This window comes from Mesoplodon bidens (genome assembly GCF_964165515.1).
Source record: "Mesoplodon bidens genome assembly, chromosome: 11".
NCBI lineage: Eukaryota > Metazoa > Chordata > Mammalia > Artiodactyla > Ziphiidae > Mesoplodon > Mesoplodon bidens.
The window spans coordinates 50,123,490-50,148,171 of NC_138167.1; the positions used below are offsets into that span (position 1 = coordinate 50,123,490).

Here is a 24,682-nt window from a genome sequence, read left to right on the forward strand (position 1 = left end):
GTCTTAAGAAATTAACAAGTTTGCATCATATGAATCTGATAAAATAATAGAAGAAGAAATAAAATGTTACTGGAAAAACAAGGAAAAGTTATACATCTTAAAGGTATATAAGCTTTCATTTAGTCTTCTTATTAAATCGGTAATATTTAAAACAATAAAAATTAATACCTGCGGGTGAAGGACTTGGAGATACATCAGGAACAGAATCAACACGAACAACGGGAGTAGAAACAGGTTGCTGCTGATAGTACATCTGAATGGGAAGTGGGATAGCCCTCCTTTTTACTCCTACTACATGAATATGTGCCTGCCCATTGTTACTGGAATCCTCCACCCTCTTCACTGTATGATTTGGAAAGACCGTTCTGTAAAGTACACACATACTCAGTTTTAATAACTAGAACATTAACAAAAAACACTAACTTCTAACTGCTACACGAATGGCAGCAGCATATTCACTGCTACTTATGTAGCAGTATGAATCATACAGTTATATTCTGCAAGGGTGGGAAGCAAGGAATTAAATATAAAAGGTCAATTCTCCAATTTTAAAAATCATTATTTATCAACACTGTTGGGTTTAAAACAATTCTACTGTAATTAACAAAAAAAGCTGCATCTAGGCAATGCCTATTTTATGAACTTTGCAAAACATCAAAACGCCATGGGAGGGCTTCCCTGGTGGCGCAGTGGTTGGGAGTCCGCCTGTCGATGCAGGGGACACGGGTTCGTGCCCCAGTCCAGGAGGATCCCACATGCCGCGGAGCGGCTGGGCCCGTGAGCCATGGCCGCTGAGCCTGCGTGTCCGGAGCCTGTGCTCTGCAATGGGAGAGGCCACAACAGTGAGAGGTCTGCATACCGCAAAAAAAACCCAAAAACAAACAAAAAAACGCCATGGGACTTCCCTGGTGGTGCAGTGGTTAGGAATCCGCCTGCCAGTGCAGGGGACATGGGTCCGGGAAGATCTCACATGCCGCAGAGCAACTAAGCCTGTACACCATAACTGCTGAGCCTGTGCTCTGAAGCCCGCAAGCCACAACTACTGAGCCCACGTGCCACAACTAATGAAGCCCGCACGCCTGAAACCTGTGCTCCGCAACAAGAGAAGCCATCGCAACGAAGAGTAGCCCCCATTAGCCACAACTAGAGAAAGCCCATGCACAACAGCGAAGACCCAATGCAGCCAAAAATAAAAAGAGAAATAAATAACTAAATTTATATATGTTAAAAAAGCCATGATATTTGAGGACAGAGTTTAGTTATAGACTATTAGTTAAGATTTAAAAGGGTAAAAGCCATGTCTTTAATGCATAAAAGTAGGTGGAAAAAAAGTAAACGTAATTTCTTTTCTTTCTTTGATAAGCCTAGTAATGATTAACCACAAACACCAGATGTGATTTCCAAAATTCCCTTGTATTAAAACTTCCATCATACTACAATCTAACCATACAAAATTTCAAGTAGTGGAGATATTTAAAACTAGGTAGATAGCTGGTGTGTTCTCTAAAGAGCAAGGGGTGTTGTAAATGATGAAAACTGACTTTATTTAAAGTTATGAAATATAAATCCTACCTAAGACATTTATAAAATCCAGTTGATGTTAGGATTCCACCACGAGCCAATTTACTGCAAGTTGATAGGTACTCAGAATACATTTCTGCTCGAGAGACAGAACAATCTGGATTTACTTCAAAATGAGCATTTAACCTAAAAGAGGAGAAAAATATATGGCATTATGCAATATACTATAGGAGAGTCCATACTTAAATATACAAAACCATTTGAAGGCAATGTGTTATAAACTAATAATTATGTCTATTAAAAGAGATTAACTACTTAATCATACTTATTTTAGTATAAAAAAATCATTATCAATAAATATAAAAACCGGGATGTGAATACAGCAGCAGGGTTGGTCTGCTGGCAACAAATATACTACAACAAATTTTATTCAGTGAATACTCAGGTTCCTGTCTTGTAATAATCAAAATATAACAGAAGTTCCCAATTAAGAGTTGTTGGCCATGTGACAAATGGAGGAAAAACTGAACTTAAAGTTAAACTTCTGTTGCTCTTGGATTAAATTTCTTCAGAAAAAACTCTCCCAAAGCTTTTAACTACTTCCTAAAACAATGATACTTCCCATGCTGCACACTCCCCTTCCCCTTCCGAGACTCTATTCCTAATCAATTACAAGGTAATTCAAACTTCAGTTTGTCTTTGTCATAAAGTGACTTCACCTATAAATTGGGATTGGAGGCCTAGTTATCCTTATAGGACTCTTCCTAGGACTCACCATATACATGACAGGCCAACCTACAGCTGTTTCTTATTAACTGAATCAAATGATAATTATGATAAAACAGTTTAAAATGCTTCTCTCCTCCTCCTCCCTAGAAATGGCAGAAATATGCAACAGGGATTTATAAGACCAAGTCTATAACACACACACATTTTACATTGGATGTGGTACATATTTTTTCCAACTTTCATAACCCTTTGAGTACTGAGCTTTCAAAACGACCAGACACAAAAAACTTGTTTTGGTTTCAATATAGAAGATAAATATTTCCAAATATTATTGGATAAGATTCATCATATATAAAGGGTCATGGTGTAACAATATAGAACATGAGGAAAAAGCAAGTAATTAGAGATATTACCATAAACCTGATTTAAGCAAAGTGGAAAAGTAGAGAAAATAGTCATAGGAACGCAGAAAACAAAGCACCAAAAATATGGAACACAGAGTGACAGGAGCATGGAATGGGAGAAAAATAATGTTAGAGAATGGGGGAAAAGGGATCAAAGAAAGAAATTTTTAAAAGTAATACATCATTGAAAAGTGATCTTACATTTCAATCTGTTAATCTTCTAAAGAATTAAAGTTGAAATTCATAAAAAATGTAGAGGCAACTAGCCATGAAAAAATGAAATGGTTCTAACCAAGTCTACATTTATTTTTTTCAGAAAATGGCTGAGATGTGACCAGTCAGTCTTCTCAAGAAAATATTATTTTCAAGTTGATTATTTCAATGTAGACATACTGGTTATTCTATTATTTGATTAGTTACCCCTTACTACTCACAAAAAGGAAAAATTAACTAGCAATGAATGAGAAGCTTTGCTTTTGCTCAAAAAGAGGGATATTTAACAACAAAATCTGGTTCTATTTTCTTAAAGTCAGTCCAATTCAGTTTTAATAAAACGTTAATTTAAGAAAAACAAATTCTATAACCTGACAAACCTTATTTTCTACAAAGCCAATGATAACTTTTTAACACAAATTTTACTTGAAAAGGAGTGGTGTAATTTAATGAAATTCTAGTCAAAGACTATTTTAACTCTGAAAATTCTGATAAATATTTTTTTTCAAACTATTCCAAAATACAGGTGAAGTGATTTTACAATACCCTTTCTTTGTATAAATGTTATCCTACCCTAACTAAAAAGAAATACAGAGTAAAACATTCTGGATGACTGCTGAAATACATTTCCTTTTCTCATTTGCTTTATTCTTCCCAAGGATAAAGCCTTAATAGGAATAAACCACTTACCACTGACAAGCAAACTTCTCACTATCTATTTCCACTATTCCTGGAGGTGGAGCAACATGCTGTGCTACAACTGCTCTGGAAGCTAAAGAAAAAAATACATTAGCTACATCATTTTTTAAAACTATATGCCATATTTAGTTAATGGATACTGAAACAATTAATATTGACAATGAATACCTTTTAAAAAGGTATATAAACATATTGAAAATATACAAATTTGAGAAAGAAACTTATAATGGAGCACATATTATACCAGGCACTATCTTAGATGCTTCATACAAACTATTTTTTTAACCTCACAATCATCTGAATAATAACCATAATATGGATTATTTCACTAATATAAACTCTATTTTTTCCATTGTCAGACACTGAGTTTTAACTTTATCTATATTACCTTTCTTAATTCTGTGAGGTGGGAACCTGAGACTCAAAGTGATTAAAATAACTAGGTGAAGGTCACACAGCACAACACATCAATAAATAAGCATCTCTCAGTTTAGTTACAGAAGCAGATTGTATCACAAATAATTTCATTTCTGAATTTAAAAGATTAACATTAATTCTATAAGTGGCATATATAAAACTTCTGGGTATGATGAACAAATAGCTAACTTCTATGGTGGAACTAATGAAAACAAGAAAAATATGAGATAATATAAACTTACTCATATTACAATAAGTTTATAATAAAATATGAATCTTACATATTTATAGATAAAAATTACACTGTTTCACCATTGAATCAGCATTATTAATTTATAATTTTTAAACCTACAAAATGTACCTACTTTTATTTCAGGTGACATTTTAGCAAAACTTCTCAGAACCCTCAAAAAAAACCAAATGAATTTCTAAATTATGGGGACTAGAGGAGCCCCACAGCTCAGCCCAATCTGTGAATGATCTGAAGCAATCTTGACCTTTGTCTGATGAGACCCCAGGCTTCCACTGGGATACAGCTAACAGCAGCCAGCCAGTTGTAAATATTTATTCTGTATTAAGCCATTTATATTTATGTGATTTGTTTTAATCTTCTATCTAGGTTCCAAATTTAACTGTCCCCGTTTTGCAAATGAAAAAATTAAAGCTCAGAAATTAAGTTCACAAAGGAAAACATGATGGAAATAGCAGAGCTGGAGATAGGGTGTAGCTGGAAAGCCTTCTTTTAGGGGTGCTGAATTTGAATTCAGGTCTGTCACATTTCAGAAGCCATATTGTGATATTCTGCTTCTTAACAGAACATAATAATTAGAACCAAAATTATTTTCCTTGGGCAGCCCCAGCCTATCTTTTTTCTTCTCTAACTTGATGACACTGTTATAGAAAATACCCTTCTAGGGCCTAAACCTATGTAGAAATCTTCTTCCCTTTTCTTCACCAATTATACTCTCAGAGTATACCCTACTCTGACTGAAATCTGAATCAATTAACAACCAATTGCAGGAAACATTAGAAACTATGTTGAAATTATGAGAAACTTTATAAACAATGCATAAAGAAGAATGATACAGCCTCAATTAAATTAAAAGCATAAACCGGAAATGTATAATTACTATAAAAGTGGCTACAAAATGAAAAGCATTGTCCTCAGGATACCTGAAGACATTCCAAAGGATACAAAGGCACTTATACTTTAAGAGGAATCAATTTTCAGATACTCAAAGTTTTGTATATATTCCCTCCTAAAACTGCTTTGCCTGAAAACATGACCTCCTCTTTGATGACTGCTCTTTAACCATCTTGGAATAGGAAGTCTTAACTCTCACCCATCCTTTAGAGCACTGTAAGATACAGTTTAATGCATGACTCTGGAGCCAGAGAGCCTGGCTCTAAAGTTCCATCACTCACTAGCTGGGAAAGCTACTTAACCTCTCTGACTATAAAATGGGGAAAAGTAACAATACATTGACCTCATAGATCGTCATGAGGATTAGAGGAGTTTATATGTAAGTCACTTAAAACAATGCCTGGCACATAGTAAGTGTTACTATGTTAGCTACGACGACGACGATGATGATGGTGTAAAAACCTCTGGAATACCAAAGGGAGAAGTGGAAATATTAGTGTCCACAAAAGTTCTTTAAACCAAGGTATTAGGGTAGGGCTTCTGGTCTATCCCAGTGTTTTATATATTATAGTTAAGGGCAATGTAGGGCATTAGAAATTGGGTATTCTGGCCCTTTGGTGTGTTCTGAATTCAGATATATTATAAAGTGATGACAATTTTTGCTTAATGTCCTTTCCTCCTCTATCCCTCAATTACTATCAAAGAGTGCATTACTTTAGAGACAATCTTGTTTAAGTAAAGCATTCAGAATATTTTAAAGTAATATTGAAGGTGGTGGCATCTTATTTCATTCACATGACAAACTCATGACAAGTTTAACTATCTCAGAATTCTGAAATAAGGAAGGTATCAATGGGAACACAAAGTAACATGTTTTCTTGGACTGAAAAATAAGGTTGGACTTTTTGTAAATAACAAATTGAGGCAAGACACTTTTGATAATAAAGACTAACTTTAACAGTTAGATTATGTGGCAGAAATTTTCCATAATTGAATGAGGTAAATCTCCAGTGCCAAGACTTTGACAAAAATGTATTCATGCATATGATAAAAAGCACTTCATCAAAAAACACTGTGGTCTTGAAATGAACACTATGTAAATTTTCCTAACCCAGTGGTCCTCAAAGTATAGTGCCCTGACCTGAAGCATCAGCATCTCATGGGAACTTGCTAGAAATGAAAATTCTCCGATCCACCTGAATCAGAAATTCAGGGTATGGAGCCCAGAAATCAGCACTTAAGCCCACTGGGTGACTCCGATGCACCGTAAAGTTTGAGAACCACTGTGCTAACACTTCCTGAATGTATTAGGTTAAACAAGGTACATCTAAGTAAAAGAGTAGCAACTTATCATTTACAGTCATATCTTGTTAATACCTTTTTGATATATTTTCAATAAACTTAAAAGTAAGTATCTATAATGACTGGGCAACAAATAATTTTACAAGTCAAGTACTGTTAATTCTTTGATTTCAACCAAAACAAAGGAGAACTCAAATTGTCAGAAGATCATTAAATACAATTTTAATAATTTTTAGATAATTCTGAAGAAATTTAAAGAATTTTAAGTTCTACCCTCATCTATTTATTGATGTGAACTAGATTTCCAACTTAAATCTATAAAAAGGAAAAACAGAGATAAAATTAATGCTGAACCCAATTTTATTCTAGCAATAAAAAATATTCATTCAGAGACACACTAGAGTAATACTTTCCAGAGAACAAGGGGAAAAATGTCTTGTCTATCTCATTAAGAGATGTACTTCCAATATTGCATCTTTTATTGAATAATTATTTACAAAAATCTGTAATATATTTACTATTGATTTATGTACTATTTATTATTAAAACTTGTAATAATAAATTTTTAAACACTTAGAGCTTTATAACAGAAGCCTGAAAAACTTTAAATTAAAATGTCTATGTAAGCATTGATAGAGCAGTGGATATGAGTTCAAGGAGAAAGAGGGATAGTATAAAATTTCTAATATTACAAGTTTGTGTTATTTTTTAAATGGATGGTGGTAAGCATCAATATTCCACTGGATACAAAAAGTGTTGTAACTTTTATTTTAAAATATCAATTCAATATACACAAAAACATATTATTTGCAACTATTTAAATTATGATAAAGAAATTTAGATGTCAACCTAAAAATGGGTGAAAGGTCATGCAAGTTTTCATAGTGATGAGCAGAAGTGAGCAAAAAGTTTGAAGATGACCATTCCATTAAAAAGCACTATTAAACAAACTATGGGGGGAAAAGCCAAACTGTAAGTGCTAACTAATCAAACAATTCAGAGTTGTCATTCATGATGAGCAAGTAATAAAGTGCTCACCAGCTCAAAAATGAACTCTTTTAGGTTATTAGAGGCCTATTCAAACCTCTATCAATGACTTACTACTACGCAAGCAAGCCACAACTCTCAATATTTAATTTTATCCATTTGCCAATGAGGATCAACTCTTAGTTTGGGGGACGGGTTCATTTGTTAAGGTCACAGGTCAGCAATAAGGCAAAAAATAGTAGTTTTCATCAAAATTACCTTTGAATATTCTTCAAATGACCTATTATAGTTCAGTGTATCACTGATAATCTATTAATTCCACTCTATGTTGAACAGTTTCTCTATGGCCCTCAATTAACTTAATCTTTTAAATTAATTTAAAAGTTTCTCCTTTAAGAATAAAAGCATACCCCCACTACCCACTTAACTGGCAGTATGAACTGTTTCATTTCCTTTTCAAGGTTGAGAAACTATTAATTTCTGATCATCGATTCTCCAATATGTACTGGGCTCTTTAACATCTATTGCCTATGGGTGAAAGCTCACTGAACAGATCAGCAGTCAAAATTACCTACTTATTTCATGCCTTCTATTACTGTCCAGTTCTGTTAGTTGAATTCAAGTAAGTTAAATGCACATACAATACAACTCTACTATATACTGCAGAAAGACATAATGGAAATCAATGAGATATGCGATACATATTACATACTTTGTGTAAATAGAGTATACAATTTTGATAACATTAAATGAGAGGAGAACAAGACAGCTGGAGAGAGATGACGAGAGTCTGAACTGAGTCATAAGTACTGGCAATCAAAAAGGCCAGACAGAGTATTTAGGAAGACTCAACAAGATTTGGTGATTAAAGGAATGTGGTAGTTAAAGATTAAGGATAATGAGATTTTTGTTTTAAGGATAGTGGGAGAGGTTGAGAAAGATCTAAATGTATTTCTAGGCTGAAGAAGCAAGTAAAGAAAAAGAGGTTTAAGATATAGGAATGAGTAGCTGGGAAAGACTGATATTCAGAGTACAGATTCAGAAGTAGTTAACATCTCTTCCTGACACAAGGGGTTGAAGGAGAATGTGTTCAGATGCTAATAAGTTTGTAAGGGAAGGGGGAAGAAGTTGAAGAAATTCATGCCACACAGCTCCCAGAGTAACTACAAAGTGTTAAGATCAACTGAGAAAGTAAGCATCCTCCATTAAAAAACAAGGAAAGAGAAATGTCTTGGGAATGGTAAGAGAGCAGGTGAGGTGAAAGATGGATTGTTTTTGTTAGGACAAATGAAGGTGGAGAACAAAAATGCTGAGAGTGCTAAAATATAAAAATTGTAACTCATAATGAGCCAGGAGAAAGAAGTCCAAGAGCTGAAGGACAGGTCTGAATTCTAATTAATGATATTTGAATTAAATAGAATTGACCCATAGGATCCTAGGAAGGGTGCAGAAGGATCCTAGGAAGGGTGCAAAAGTACCGGTATATACACATGTATTAGCATTTGTATACACACGCACACATGTCTGATCCTACTGATTCTGTGGTGTTTGGTCCAAGATTTAGAAATAATAGGGGTATTACACTTATGTACTCTGATGACCACCTGAGAGAATTACAAGGCAGCATATGATTAACCAATTCCTGGTCTATCAATTTCCAATGACTGAAATCACAAACCCATTAGGGCACTTAATACTTTTACAGTTGCGAATAATATCTAATCCCTCACACTACTCTAAAACCTTCTCAACTTCATTTCTCTATTATACTATTCTTCCTCTGTGCTCACGTTGATCCTGCTGCTCCTGGAATGTATAATATCTAAGAAATTAAAGTACATACTCAATTCTCATTTAGCCTACTCTACTATAAAGTATCAGTTCCCTGTACTGCATATTTAAATTTATCTGTAGTATTAAATCTGACATACCAATAACCACACTGAAAAAGATTAAACAAAAACACTAACCTGGGGCAGATGCTACATGGGTCTGGGTTTGGACTTGCTCTACAGCTTGTGGCCTAATTTCAGATAAAATTTGATGACTGGAACTTGGATGTTCGACGAGTTTTACTGCAGCCAGTGCATCGGGGCCAAACATCTGAATATCCATGGAAACCAGACACACTAACATGTCTAAAATAAAAACCAACAGTTATTAGTCAATAATATTGTAAAACAATGACATCGTTGAAAAACACATGCTATACATATATAAAACGCTGCTTCTCAAATGCCAGTCTGTGAATCATTGTACATCAGAATTATCTGTGGATCCTTAAAAAAGATTTTTAGGCTCAATCTCTGAAGACTGACTTAGAAGCTCTGGAGTGGCTGTTAGCTATCTTCATTTTAAAAAAATTTCCCAAGTGATTCTGATGTGTAGTCAGATTTAGGAACCACTGATATGGAAAGTACAGCTTAATTTCTCAATAATAATACTTTTCAAGCCAAATCTTTATTAACTCTGATTTTAATATTTATACCAAAGAAAGAAATCATTTGAATCACTGAGTAAAATGTTAACGTGACGTGTTTTAGTGAGTGTGTTTAAAACTGACAACCCACTAAGGTGAGTTCAATGATTTTGAAGATAATACCACTACTAGCATTTCTAGGAAGAGAAGGAAGCTTGTTCCACTCAGCTTTAGTTGCTTAATAGTAGCAGCTGACCACTTGAAACACATGGACCTGCCCCCCCAGAGTCAGACATAGCCATTTTGTTGATTTCAAATTTAATATATAGTAATAGAAATAAAGAGAAGAAGTAAAGATTACTGATAGCCACATGCATCCTGGTCTCTATATAACAGAAGTTTCTTGCTTATCTAAAATAGACAGAAAGAATAACACAAACAAGCGTGTCTGAAAGGGTAATGACTCCTCAAAATAAACAGTAAACCCCAAATATCAATTGTGATTTTTTACAGCAACCACATTAAATATTTTTTCCTTAATAAAGAAAATAACTTAAATGCTTTTTGTGGTTTAGTCTTACCTATGCTCTTTTCTACTTTTGCAATTTTTGTGCAAGCTACATCTCCCATTTCTGTGAGCATATATAGCACCTCAAGTGTTGAGATTACGAGCAGCACATCAGGTAAAGTGAGATGACAAATGATCTCTCTGTATGAGTCCTGATCGACATATTCACAAATCAAAACACCATTATCCTCTGCTTTGCAAAGATTTCCCAAAATTTCCATGCCTGAAAAGCATACACACACAAACATGTATTTGTCTTTTAAAAGATGATAAAAAGCTTGTGTACTTTAGACAATGAGAAACTTAAGTGAGCACTTACCCCTCATCTTTAAAAATCTATCCCTTGACATGAGGCATTTTGTAACAGTATGAAACATCAGATGAGTAGTTTTGAAATCAACAGGATCCAATAAAAGCTGGAAAAAAAAAAAGGACACTACTGTTTAGGTAGGCTTCTTCCAATTTAGATCCAAATGTATATTTCAAATTTAATAAAAATGAGCCAAACAATATTACGTAACTTTAAAAAATGTAATTACTGTGAGAATAGCCATCAATGAATCTGGAGCATCATTTCAAATATTTCTCTTTTTCCACAAAAGTGTGTAATACCTTTAGGCAAAAACTATATGTAAGCATTTAATATTCTATAATTATGGCAAATATAACAATCCCACATCCTAACATTTTAAAGTAAATATTGTGCTAACTATAAAAACTGTTTTAAGCTACTGTCACATGCTTACCTCAGCTGCAATATTTCCTAATGTGTCAAGGCCTAATTGCCTTAGAGAAATAAAATGACTATGTGCAGAAAGTAATAGGAAACGGAGACAGGTACGATTAGCTGCCAAGAGCTTAACATTGCCCTCCTCAAAGGAAAGATTTCGCAAAATCACTGCAATCTGAAGTACCCGTTGTCCTTCAATATCATTAATGCCCAGCTTTCGAGGTGGATGAAATAAAGATTCCCAAATCCATTCTCCTGATGTACCTTCTACAAGAGAAGAAAACATATTTTACGTAAACTCATATTTCACTTATTATTATTGATATTTCAAAGTTATTTAAAATATTTTCTCATTGACTTACCATGAGACTTGTTTCTGTCAGAAATGAGGTCACGTACTTCATTATCATCAACAATGTCTTTCCAAAACTGTGATGAGAAATTATTACACTTAATTCTGACAATTTCAAATAACTATTCTATTACTTTAAAAATAGTCACACAGACTGTAAAACTATAATAGTTCTATTTTTAGTTCAAGTAGATATCATTGTATTCTATGTACTTAGTTCTTTGACACAAATGCTAGATTTTTCTATAGTTCAAAGGTGTCATTTTGGCTTAGGGCCCACAGATCCCTAAAAGGTCTGTGAAAAATATAGGGCATCTATGAACATGAATGAGGAGAAAAAAATGACATGTTCATTAACCTCTAACTAAAATTTAGCATTTCCTTAGCATTTTCTTCAACTCTGAATGTTAGAAAATGAACCACAGTAGCAATAGCAGAACCTCTGACACTGTCACCAATATGAATCACAGATATTTTCAGATCACTTTATAGCTATGGAAAATATCTAGAAATAGTATTTATGCTCATCAGTACTTAAAAATTATGATAATTAATAGTCATTAATTAGTAAACTGCATACAGTCACAGTATTACTATTTACAGACTCCTGAGACATAGCTAGCTAGCTACTGAGTAAATCTACATCTAGAAGAAAATCAAACAGCAAGTGGTGAAGTATTTGTGTTCACAAATTTGTAACCCAGATATTTAGGTTTCCTTTGCAGTATTCCATATCAACAAACTGTTTTTTGACCCATAAGAGACAGGAAATAAGTCGAAATCCACTACTTAATCTTTCAGGCTAAGAAACAAAGGCCTATATATTAATATGTCTATACAAAATGAACTTTAATTTTAACTTTTCTATGCCATTTTATCTTGTTACTTCCCTACTAATCAAGAAGCACATGGGCCATTAGTTCACTGTTTATTTCTAAACGTTCTGATGTATTTTGTAAATGATTGTATTTTAGTTTTGGGAATTAAAGTTCCTTTGCATTTAAAGTTTCTGATCTGAGAAAAGGTCCACCATGAAAATGACTCACTGCAAAAAAAACTCATGATAAAAAATCTTTGGTAACAATAAAAAAGAACTAGGCATATGAAGGAATAAGACAATGTTCAATAACCAAGAAAAAAGGGCCACAAGAAATTCAAATAATACAGATATCAGAGTAGAATTTTAAATGATCATGGAAAATAAAGAAATAGAAGATAAAATCGAAAAGTTTGGCATGTAAGTAGAAACTATAAGAAATAGCTAAATAGAAATTCTGGAACTGAAAATAAGAACTCAATGGACAGACTTAACAAAGGATTAGATTCAACTCAAGGAAGAATTAGTGATTGGAAGAGACGGCAGAAAAAAATACCAAGTTAGAAGCATAAAGAGACAAAAGGATGAACAGAATAAAAGCATTCAAGACACATACAGTGAAAAGTTCTAACATAAAATTAACTGGAGTTCCTGAGGAAAGATAGAAAGAATGGGCAAAAACAATATTTGAAAAGACAGGGTCGAGAATTTTCTAAATCAATTGAAAGATACCACACCATAGATTTAACAAGCACTCCAAACTCCAAGAAAAGATAAAATGTGTAGGAGCATCATAATAAAATTCCTGAAAAGCAAAGACAAAGAAAAATCTTAAATGCAAAGGTGGAAAAAGGGACAGATAACCTTGAAAAAGACAACTAAAATTACAGGAAACTTTGTAAAAGAAATATTGGAAGCCAGAGGACAATGGGATATTTTCAAAGCGATGGAAGAAAATATCTGCCAAAGTAGAATCTTTACACAGTGAAATTGCTCTTCAAGAATAAAACTGAAAGGGCTTCCCTGGTGGCGCAGTGGTTGGGGGTCCGCCTGCCGGTGCAGGGGACGCACGTTCGTGCCCTGGTCCGGGAGGATCCCATATGCCGCGGAGCGGCTGAGCCCGTGCGTCCGGAGCCTGTGCTCCGTGACGGGAGAGGCCGCAGTGGTGGGAAGCCCGCATACCGCAAAAAAAAAAAAAAAAAAAAAGAATAAAACTGAAATAAAGACATTTTCTGACAAATGAAAAATATCTGCAAACCTGCACTGGGGGGAAAAATGCATGAAAAGGAAGATGTAATTTAAATCAAAATAAATGCTGAATAAATAAAATACTAAAAAAAGTCTTACGGGTAAATATATATATATATAATTAAAATCTATGAAAAATGCTTGGAAGAAAATTTTGCTCAGGCCGTAATGGTACTGCAGTAGCCATCCCATCATAAACCAATATATATAAAACAATTGTTTTCACAGACTGGGCAAGAGTAATGCAAAACCGTAATCACTGAAACATGGGAAGCAAATGAGGTGAGCTCAGTGACTGCCCCATATCTTTACATAAACACTCTTTCTAGACAACAATACAGAGACAATAAACCCAAGAGGTCATAGCAATTACTAAACTGAGAAGACATTTTATATTTATATATATATATATATATATATATTTTTTTTTTTTCTCTCTCTCTATATATATATATGCAGCTAATTCAGGTACAAAAAAGACCATACCTTAGGAATAAAGATAAACTAGTCTTGTATTCGTCATAACAAAACTTAAAAACAACTATCCATATATTAGTTAAAAGCATGCCAGAACAACGTGCAACATTCTTGGAAGACACCAAAAAACAGACACTAAATAATATAACAGTCCCAATATCTATATCTAATAAAAAATTACTAGATGTACAAAGGAAGTGGGAAACATGACTCATAACTAAGGCAAAAATCAGTTTCAACAAAAAAAGACCCAGAAACAATAAAAATAGTGAAACTAGCAGACAAGAACATTAAAACAACTATTAAATATGTTGAAGGATTTAAAGGAATATGAACATAATTAAGATGAATGTGGGACAATATAAAAGAGAATCAAATGGAATTTCTAGAGCTGAAAAACGTAATATCTGAAATAAAAAAATATGACTAGATGGGCTTAATTGTAAAAGAGAAAATAAAGACATAACAATAGAAACTATTCACAATGAAGTACACAGAAAATAAAAAGGTCTAAAAACAATGAACAGAGCCACAGTGGCCTGCAGAACAGTTCCAGAAAAGCAGGAGGGGAAACAAAAAATTTTTGAATAACTGACAAAAACTTTCCAAATTTCATGAAAAATACCAAACCAAGAAGCTAAATAAACCTCAAGCAAAACAAAACTAACTAACTAAATAAATATAAAAACCACAACAAGGCACATTAAAAAAATCAATGACAAAGAGAACACCTTAAAAGCAGTCAGATAAAACATCACAAAAGGAAGAACAATAAGAATGAAAGTAACTTATTGTCAGTAATAATGCAAACAAGACAGAAAGGTTACCTTTAAAATGCTCATAAAGTATAAGTGGTCTGAATGCATTGATGAAAAGGAAGAAATTGTACACTGAAAGGCACACTGAAGGAAGCAGGAGAAGAAAGCCTCAACTATAAGCCATCTATAAGAAACACTATATATAAAACTACAGATGAAAAGCACAGTGATGGAAAAAGATATATGATGAAAACATTAACCATAAAAATGCTGGTGTTGATAAATAATATCAGACAAGAGACTTCAGGATAAGGGAAATTACCAGCAGTCAGGGAGAATAATTCATAATGACAAATAAAATCATCAAGAAAATATAATAATCCTAAATGTACATGCTACTAACAATTGAGGTTCAAAACACATGAAGCAAAAACTGACAGAACTGGTAGGGGATAAAGACATTCATAATTATAGTTGATAATTCCAACACTCATCTCTCAAGAAATCATAGAACAATTATATAGAAATGCATTAATGATACAGAAATCTTGAACAACACTGTCAATGATACGATTTAATTGTTATCAACAAATATTACATCCAACAATAGTACAACATTCTTTTCAAGTGTGCATAAAACATTCACCAGAAAGACCATACGCTGAGCCATAAAACAAGTCTTGATAAGTTTAAAAAAGAGTGAAGTCATACAGAATATGTTCTCTGACAAAAATGGAATAATACACAACAAAAGTAGTATATAAATCAAAAAATGAGAAAACAGAGATGGAGTTGTTCTATTGTCCCTGCAATTATCTAAAAAGAGGTAAAAGTACTAACTTATTAAACTAGTAAGGGTTAAAATATAATCTCTAATGAGAAAACAGAAGAAGTGTACGTAAAATCTAAGTGGGCAGAAAACTGAATAATAAACAATATTCAGTCAAATCAATTCAAAAAAGGTAAGAAAGTAGAAGGAAAGAAAACAAACCTGAACAGGCAGGACATATAGAAACCAATTCAGAACATAGTAAATTTAAACATAACTATCAAAATTACACTTAATGTAAATGGAATAAATGCACTAATTTAAAAACAAAGTTTTGGGCTTCCCTGGTGGCGCAGTGGTTGAGAGTCCGCCTGCTGATGCAGGGGACGTGGGTTCACGCCCCGGTCTGGGAAGATCACATATGCCGTGGAGCGGCTGGACCCGTGAGCCATGGCTGCTGAGCCTGCGCTCCGCAACGGGAGAGGCCACAACAGTGAGAGGCCCGCGTACCACAAAAAAAAAAAAAAAAGCAAAGTTTTTCACACGGGAAGAAAAAAGCTGAAATACATGTTATTTACAAAAAAATATTCACCTAAAATATAAGGATAAAAAAGATTGAAAGTAAAATATGAACTATATAAACACCAACCAAATGGAAGCTGATATAGTTATATTGATGTCAGACCAAAAAAAAAAGGATAAAGGAGACTTAAAGGTAACAAGGACGCTTTATAATATGTTCAATTAACCAGAAAAATGTAACAACTATACCTGTGTGCACTAAATAGCCCATTCTCAAAATATAAAAACACAATTATTATAGAACTATAAGCTGAAAGAAACACATCCTCACTGAAGCTGGGTGCTTTTAACATATCTCTCTTCATAAATGAAGAAATAAACAGCTGAAAAACCCAGTACTTGTGAACTGGTTCATCTGTACTGTTTTTCTAGATTCCACATATATGCATTAATATGAGATATTTGGTTTTCTCTTCCTGACTTACTTCACTCTGTACGACAGTCAGTTTGCAAGGCAGAAATAGAGACACAGATGTAGAGAACAAATGTATGGACGTAGAGAACAAATGTATGGACACCAAGTGAGGAAAGCGGGGGAGGGGGGGAAGGGGGATAAACTGGGAGATTGGGATTGACATATATACACTAATATGTATAAAATAGATAACTAATAAGAACCTACTGTATAGCACAACGAACTCCACTTCACTGTACAGTAGGAACTAACACAACACTGTAAAACAACTATACCCCAATTAAAAAAAAAAAAAAAAAAAAGAGCCAGTACTGACGTGGAACTATTAAGTATCATGATTAACTGTGTTGCTATAATTTGAAAAGATACATGCACCCCAGGGTTCACTGCAGCAGTATTTACAATAGCCAAGACATGAAAGCAACCTAAATGACCATTGACAGAGGAATGGATTAAGAAAATGTGGTACATATATATAATGGAATATTACTCAGCCATAAAAAAGAACGAAATAATGCCATTTGCAGCAACATGATGGACCTAGATAGAGATCATCATACTAAGTGCAGTAAGTCAGACAAAGAAAGATAAATATCATACGATCTCACTTATATGTGTTATCTAAAAAAATGGTACAAACAAACTTATTTACAAAACAGAAACCGAGTCACAGATGTAGAAAACAAGCTTATGGTTACCAAAATCAAAGCGGGGGAGGGGGGTATAAATTAGGAGATTGGGATTAACATATACACACTATTATATATAAAACAGATAACTAAAAAGGACCTACTGAATAGCACAGAGAACTCTACTCAATATTCTGTAATAACCTATATGGAAAAAGAATCTAAAAAAGAATGGATATATGTATATGTATAAAAGATTCACTTTGCTGTATAGTTGAAACTAACATAACATTGTATATCAACTATACTCCAATAAAAAATTTTTTTAAAAATGATTAACTGTGTTGGCTTAACTGACATATATAGAAACTTACACCCAACAACTTCAGAATACAGGCATACCTTGAAGATACTGCAGATTCAGTTCCAGACCACCGCAATAAAGTGAACATCGTAATAAAGTGAGTCAGCACAAATTTGGTTTCCCAGTGCATATAAAAGTTATGTTTATACTACACTGTAGTCTATGAAGTGTGCAACAGCATTATGCCTAAAAAAAGTGCACATACCTTGAATACGAAATACTTTATTGCTAAAAAAATGGTAACCATCATCTGGACCTTCAGTGAGTCACAGTAGTAAAATCAAAGATCACTGATCACAGATGACCAAAACAAATATAATAATAAAAAAATAATAATGAAAAAGTTTGAAATATTGAGAGAATTACCAAAATGGGACACAGAGACATGAAATGAGCAAATGCTGTTGGAAAAATGGCACTGATAAACTTGCTCAATGCAGGGTTGCCACAAACCTTAAAGCTGTAAAAATGTATCTGCGAAGCACAATAAAGTGAAGGGCAATAAAACAAGATACGCCTGTATATATTATTTTCAAATACACACGGAGTGCTTATAAAATCTGATCAATGCTAAGCTACCAAATAAAGGGTGAAAATATTTCAAAGGTTTAAAATTATACAGAGTATGTTTCTCTGAACATACTGAAATTCAGTTAGATATTAAGAAGAAAAGGAAACTAGAAAATTTTTCATATGTTTTTGGAAATTAAGAAAATTCCCTTCTAAATAATCCATGTTTCAGAGAGAAAATCATAATGGAAATATGAAGATATTTTAAAATGAGTTATAATAAAAACATGAAATATCAAAATTGGAAGTATAAAGTTAAATGTGTGCTTGGATGGAATTTTATGGCTTCAAATGTATATATTAGAAAAAATTTTTAAAAAATCAATAACTGTAAGCACCAGCTCAAGAAATTAGAAAAAGTGAAGAAACTTAAACCCAAAGAATACAGTATGAGAATAAAATATAAATAGCAGAAATTAATGAAAACACACAACAGACGTGATCATCTATTCATCTTCAACATATTGGTGTCTTCTTGATTTCATGTGATTAGTGATTATACTGACAAACCCATTCCCCACTGTGATTGCATGTGTTACTTTAGTGTACTTTTTTGTGCATCTTACATTTTACTCACCAGTTTTCTGGAGTTATAGAAATTATCTGCTTAACTACCATCAAGAGACTTGGCTTTTAGTGGGTGGGGTAAGGACAGAATATAGAACTTTGGTGAGCTTGTAAAACTGGGAATTAAAAATGCAACTCCATATCATGGTGAGAAATTTGAAGGTTTAATACCCTCAAAGAAAGGGAGACAAAAGGGATTGACTGTCTCTGCTTGAGCTTTCAGTTAAAATCCATGATATATTCACCACTAGACTGCTCCACATCTCCCATGGATTTGTTTTTACCATGAGAGTAATCAGAAAAATCTCCAATAAAAAAATTAATATAAAGTCATTCTGATCAGTATTTCCTTTCAAGTGATTGGCAAAAGCAACACAGAAGTGAAGAAACACTCTCCAACCAATCTGTACAAAAATCCTACAGAAAGAAATCTGCTGAAATTTATAAACCAACATTATAAAACACAAAGGAATAATCCACCAAGTCAGAATCAGCAGAATTAGAGTTGCAGGAGGCTTAGACATTAGCATTATTAGGTATGTGTATATGTACATATCTTTAAGCTTTCATTTATATTTTACATATAAAATATATAATATATTCATGTTTATATATCATATATTTAATTCATATATAATTTAATTATATTAATAAAAAGATATTTTAAATATATATTTTAAAAATTATAAAAGTATAAAAGGAGAAGATCAAAAAGGGAAAATTTCAAAAAATACAATGAGAATTTCTAGAAATGAAAACACAGTCACTGGGCTTCCCTGGTGGCGCAGTGGTTGAGAGTCCACCTGCCGATGCAGGGGACGCGGGTTCGTGCACCAGTCTGGGAGGATCCCGCATGCCGCGGAGCGGCTGGGCCCGTGGGCCATGGCCGCTGAACCTGCGCGTCCGGAGCCTGTGCTCCGCAACGGGAGAGGCCACAGCAGTGAGAGGCCCGCGTACCGCAAAAAAAAAAAAAAAACCACAGTCACTATAATAAAACTTAACAAATCAAGTGGCATATTAGACACAGCTGAAGAGTGATTAAGTGAACTGAAAAAGAATCCTAAGGAAATTACCAGGACTGCTACTCACAGTCTGGGTATCCTTTGATTTACTGCTTTTGTTACAGATTTATCATTCTCAGAAATCTATGTATGATAACTAAAAACTTTACTTCTGTTTATTAGCTATTCTAAACAATTTTTTACTCAAGTTAATCACAATTTGTATATAAAATAAGCAACCATTGACCCTTGGTCCTTGGCTACATGTAATTCAATGGTTCAATATTTTACTTTACGTGAATTACCTTAACAAAATCTCTATCAGTCTTCTCCTTCCATTCTTCTCCAAATACAGTAGAAAAGGATCCTAAAGCTAAAAGAATAATAGTGTATTCAGTAAAATGAAATTATTTCTTTCACTTAGTTCCTTAATAGGTAGGTTTGGAAAAACAGTAAAACTACAGTTTAGGATACCTTGTTCATTAAAAATTGTTTCATAATAAATGATAGAAAGTCATGATAATTTCTTTTGAAATACTGTTTTTTAAATTATAGAATTTAAAGAAAGTTTATGCCACTACAATCTAAAAATACACAACTCACTTTCATAATAGTTATACAGACAATAAGAAAAAAATGAGGGACTGTAATAGTTACTCTGCATTAGTTTTCATTTGTAGAAGAGTAACATATTAAAAAGTCAAACTGATGCTACTGCTATTAGATTGCCAAACTGTTATAACTTTAAATCGTCATAGTCATTTCAAAAATAATTATGTAATTCATATTTGAAATATTAATGGACAAGGCATTCTTTGGGAATAATTCCCACAATGAAATCTCCTTTAGGAAACATTCTCAGCTATAGCTTGTTTGTATTTCTTGATAAAGTTGTCAGGAGCAAAGTCAAACCATCTATTTTCAAAAGCTTCTTAATAACACCCTGCCCCCTCCGGACAACAGAGGTTAAGGTATATAGATACATATCGTTTTTCTCTCCTCTGCTCTCCTCTGCGTTGGTAACTCATTTTGTCAGTTACAGGACCAGACAGTAAAGTCGTATAATACAAATGTCTAAGCTGTGACACAATAGGCAACTACCTTTAAAAATTAGGTAGGTACTTTCATCAACTACTTGTAATTATCTGTATTCTGTAATGAAAGCTATTGGTTTTCAAATGCAGAGAGAAAACTATGTATTGGCAATTTTTAACAGAAAAACTAGTCTTATGAATGTAATTCTTTAAAAAAACAAAAGTAAATCTCCTTAAATGGATGTGCTGTGACATGCATAACATATCGATATATTTTCTGTTGTAAAAGATTTACTGAATGTTTGCAGTCTTATTACGCCTTTAAGTATGGATCTAATATTTATACTTAGTATTGAGTTAAAGTTGTAAAGTACTTAGGTTAGAATAAGACTATTCATTGAAAAAGTACTAATAAGGGTGAAGAATGGAAACAGTTTAACATTATATTGATATTAGGATCATGGGGACATGATATAAAGAACAGATTTGAAGTTTTTAATAAATAAATTTAACTACAGTGAGTGACCTAAAGAAGAATTTCATAAAATATCAAATTTATATAGGCATAGCAGCTTAATCAGAAAAATGAAGTCCACACCCTACTAAAGAGACAAAATTTTGTTTGTCCTGAAGAAAACTTTATAAAGAAAAACTTCACTGGGAAAAGAATACTGAATGGAAATGTAAGATGGAAAAATTAAATTTTTGTCACATGGAATTTTTATTATACTTCTTCAAACACATATATGTATAAACATTCCACACCTTCAAAGAAAGTGGTATCTACATTTTCTCTCAATTAAAATTCCATGCCCTAAAAAAATTCAAAACCTCTCAAGAGCCTTATGAAATATACCCATAATCAAATATACCCTTAATCTTCAAACTCAAAAGAATTATTTTCATAATGTAAAACCACTGTTTTAAGTATACGGTCTTCATAAAGTCCCTATGCACTCTGGAACTCTAAAGTTCTAACTGTTGAAATAAAAGAAACATCCGTTAAACAGCATTTGCTAAATTATTAATGTTTTAGATTGCTACTCTACATAATAATTTAGTCTGAGATAAACAAAAACGCTAAAGAATGCAAGATAAACTGGGTGTAAAGAACGTCATGCCTCAGTGCATCAAAACTGGTAAGCTCACTTTTATCATATATACAAATGTAATTCTTATTCAATGATTAAATGGTAAGAATTCACTAAAATTATTCTGGTCTGAGAATATTTACTATTTTTAAAAACTTCATTTTAAGATTTCTAAAAAAATGTGAAACAATTTTAAACCATTCTATATTAAATGCTGAAAAATGTCTTTAAAAGAGCAAAATGAAATATCAGGAAGCAAAGAACACGAGAGTGAGATGGAAATCCTCCAAATTTAGATCTTTGAAGTTACAATACAAACTGATAAGTGCTAATCTTTGTCCCTCCTCCAAGTAACCAAGAATAGTTTCTGGCAGGGTAAGAAACTAATTTTCACTTTTGTTTAATTTCAAAATGTCTTCATACAAAATAAGTACATGTCAAATTGTAAGGACTCCTACTTAGGAAATTCCTTGGCGGTCCAGTGGTTAGGACTCCGTGCTCTCACTGCCGAGGGACTGGTTCAATCCCTGTCAGGGAACTAACTAAGATCCCACAAGCCGTGCGGCATGGCCAACAACAACAACAGCAACAACAACAACAACAACAAAAGAATCCTGCTTAGATAATCCCAAATAAAAGTATGTTTGAAAATTATACTACTGACCCAAATTACAGAAAAATGAACTCATTTGCAAACACATCACTGTTTAAACATAAAAATACTCATGACCTATGAAATATTACATGAAATTCTCAGACTATATCTACTGTTCTATATAGTTTCCTATATGATAAGATAATTTCAAAATATATCAATACCTTAATCCATTAATAGAATATACTTCTGGCAAAAGAAGTTACAGGGTATTGGGGTAGAAGGAGGGTTGAGAAGCAAGAAAAAATTTTATGTCAATAACATTCAGCTGACATAGAATATTTTAAAAAGAAAAACTATAGCAGGAAAAAATTTCAAAACATATTTTCTAAATCCCTATTAAACTAGGGATTGCTAGTTAAATTGCTCAATTAAAGAATTGAGCAATTTGGTCTGAAAAGTAACCAGATTTGAGATAATTTCACAGAAAACAAAGAACGTGATTTATAAAAACCTACAAATAGCAAATCCTATGAGTAAAAAAATATGAAATATTTGATTATTCTTATTATTTATGCAGCAAATTTTCAAATTCATTGACCTAAATTGTTTAGTTAAAAATTATAACTACACACCAGCAGAAATAAACTTCAGAAAACAATTTCTTCCAGGTCCTATTTTTCGCTATCAGAATTTTGTATCAAACAATTTTCTCAAATCAACAAACCCACATTTACTATAAGAAAAATACAGCATTTTAATTTCAAAAGTTCTAGTGAGGCTTTTATTATTCAAATATATAAGGTTAAAAAAATCCAAACATTCATTGTTTTAAATAATACATTTAATATAACAAAAGGAAATAAAGAATGCTACTATATTGCCTAATAAAAAGTACTTTCCCCCTTAAAAACCTTTAAAAAAAATCTACAACACCTTTAATAGAATGATTATACAAAACATTAAGGCTAAAACTTACTGTCATCAAACACCCCGGCATTAGCAAGCAATAAAGTGATGATTTTAGGGTCTTTTTCAAGTTGCATGACATGTTTGCTTTCATTTGATAGGAGAGTGCATACATTAATAGCAAAGTCCACTTCATTTGGGAGTCCAGATAATAGTGAAAGCACCAATTTATTATAATCATTTGGCGAATTGAAGTCCATAGACAGCCCATAACTTTGACGCAGATAATCTAACAAAGACAAAAACGAAAACACTGTTAAGTATATCAAGGATTAGAAACCTTTCATGGTTAATATCTTCTGAATACAGGACAGAAGCTTGTTTTCTTTTATAAAATATAAACTGAGTAGAAGTTTAGAGTTCAACTTTCTAAACTTAAGTGAAAATTACATTCCTCAAAAAGTATTAAAATATAAAAAATGTACATATTCTGTTGGATATCATTGCAAAATTACTATTGTATCTTTATTTTAATTTACCAAATCTACATTTTTTATTCTTGTATTTCAAGGGACTTATTCCGATTTTTAAATACTATAAGCCAGAAAGACTGGTTCCTTTCAAATTTTTAACAATATCATGTTTCTAAACACACTGCCTACCTTCTTTACCCAATTTTGGGAGGATTATTACTTGTTTAGGTCAGATTTGTTGCCACATAATATGTAAAATTCATGCCTTTTAGTTCTACAGTTCTATGAGTTTTGAGTCTTTTAACCACAACCATAATGGAGATACAGAGTATTTCTATCACCCCAAAGAAGTTTCTTTATGCTCCTTTGTAGTTGATCCTCTCTTCTATCCATAAACAACCATTGATCTACTTTATTTCAAAATGCCAATTAAACAGAATCACACAATATATATCTTTTTGTGTCTGATTTATTTCATTTAGCAAAATGCTTTTGAGGTTAGTGTCCATTTTGATGTGTGTATCAGTAGCTGGTTCCTTTTTACTGCCATAGTATGGCTGTAACATAATTTGTTTATCCATTCCCTAATTGAAGGACATTTGGACTGTGTCCAGTTTTTGGCACTTCTGAATACAGCTGCTGTAAACATTCACATACAGGACTTTGTGCAGACATATTTCTTCATTTCTCTTGGATTGCTGGGTCATACAAAGTGTATGTTTAACTTTGCAAGAAACTGTGAAACTGTTTTCCAAAGTGGTAGTAACATTCTGTTTTTCCACCAGCGATGTATGAGAGAGTTCCCGGTGCTGTACACCCTTGTCAGCACTTAATACCGTCAGTTTAAAATATTCTGAATGAGTCACTTATCTAATATTTGTTTTGTAAATATTTTCTC

General features: G+C 32.9%; 1 protein-coding gene across 2 annotated transcripts in view; it reads right to left on the reverse strand.

Moving 5' to 3' along the window:
• Positions 1–24,682, reverse strand: part of ARID2 (AT-rich interaction domain 2) — a 163,293-nt gene that overhangs the window by 45,285 nt on the left and 93,326 nt on the right. For both annotated transcript variants that reach the window (XM_081250313.1, XM_081250314.1), the window contains 10 exons: positions 23,382–23,600; positions 19,988–20,055; positions 11,496–11,562; positions 11,150–11,400; positions 10,723–10,819; positions 10,417–10,626; positions 9,387–9,554; positions 3,558–3,639; positions 1,573–1,707; positions 169–365 (listed from right to left, as the gene is read on the reverse strand). In XM_081250313.1, the coding sequence (XP_081106439.1) occupies positions 169–365; positions 1,573–1,707; positions 3,558–3,639; positions 9,387–9,554; positions 10,417–10,626; positions 10,723–10,819; positions 11,150–11,400; positions 11,496–11,562; positions 19,988–20,055; positions 23,382–23,600 (1,494 nt within the window). The remainder of the gene's footprint in view (positions 1–168; positions 366–1,572; positions 1,708–3,557; positions 3,640–9,386; positions 9,555–10,416; positions 10,627–10,722; positions 10,820–11,149; positions 11,401–11,495; positions 11,563–19,987; positions 20,056–23,381; positions 23,601–24,682) is intronic.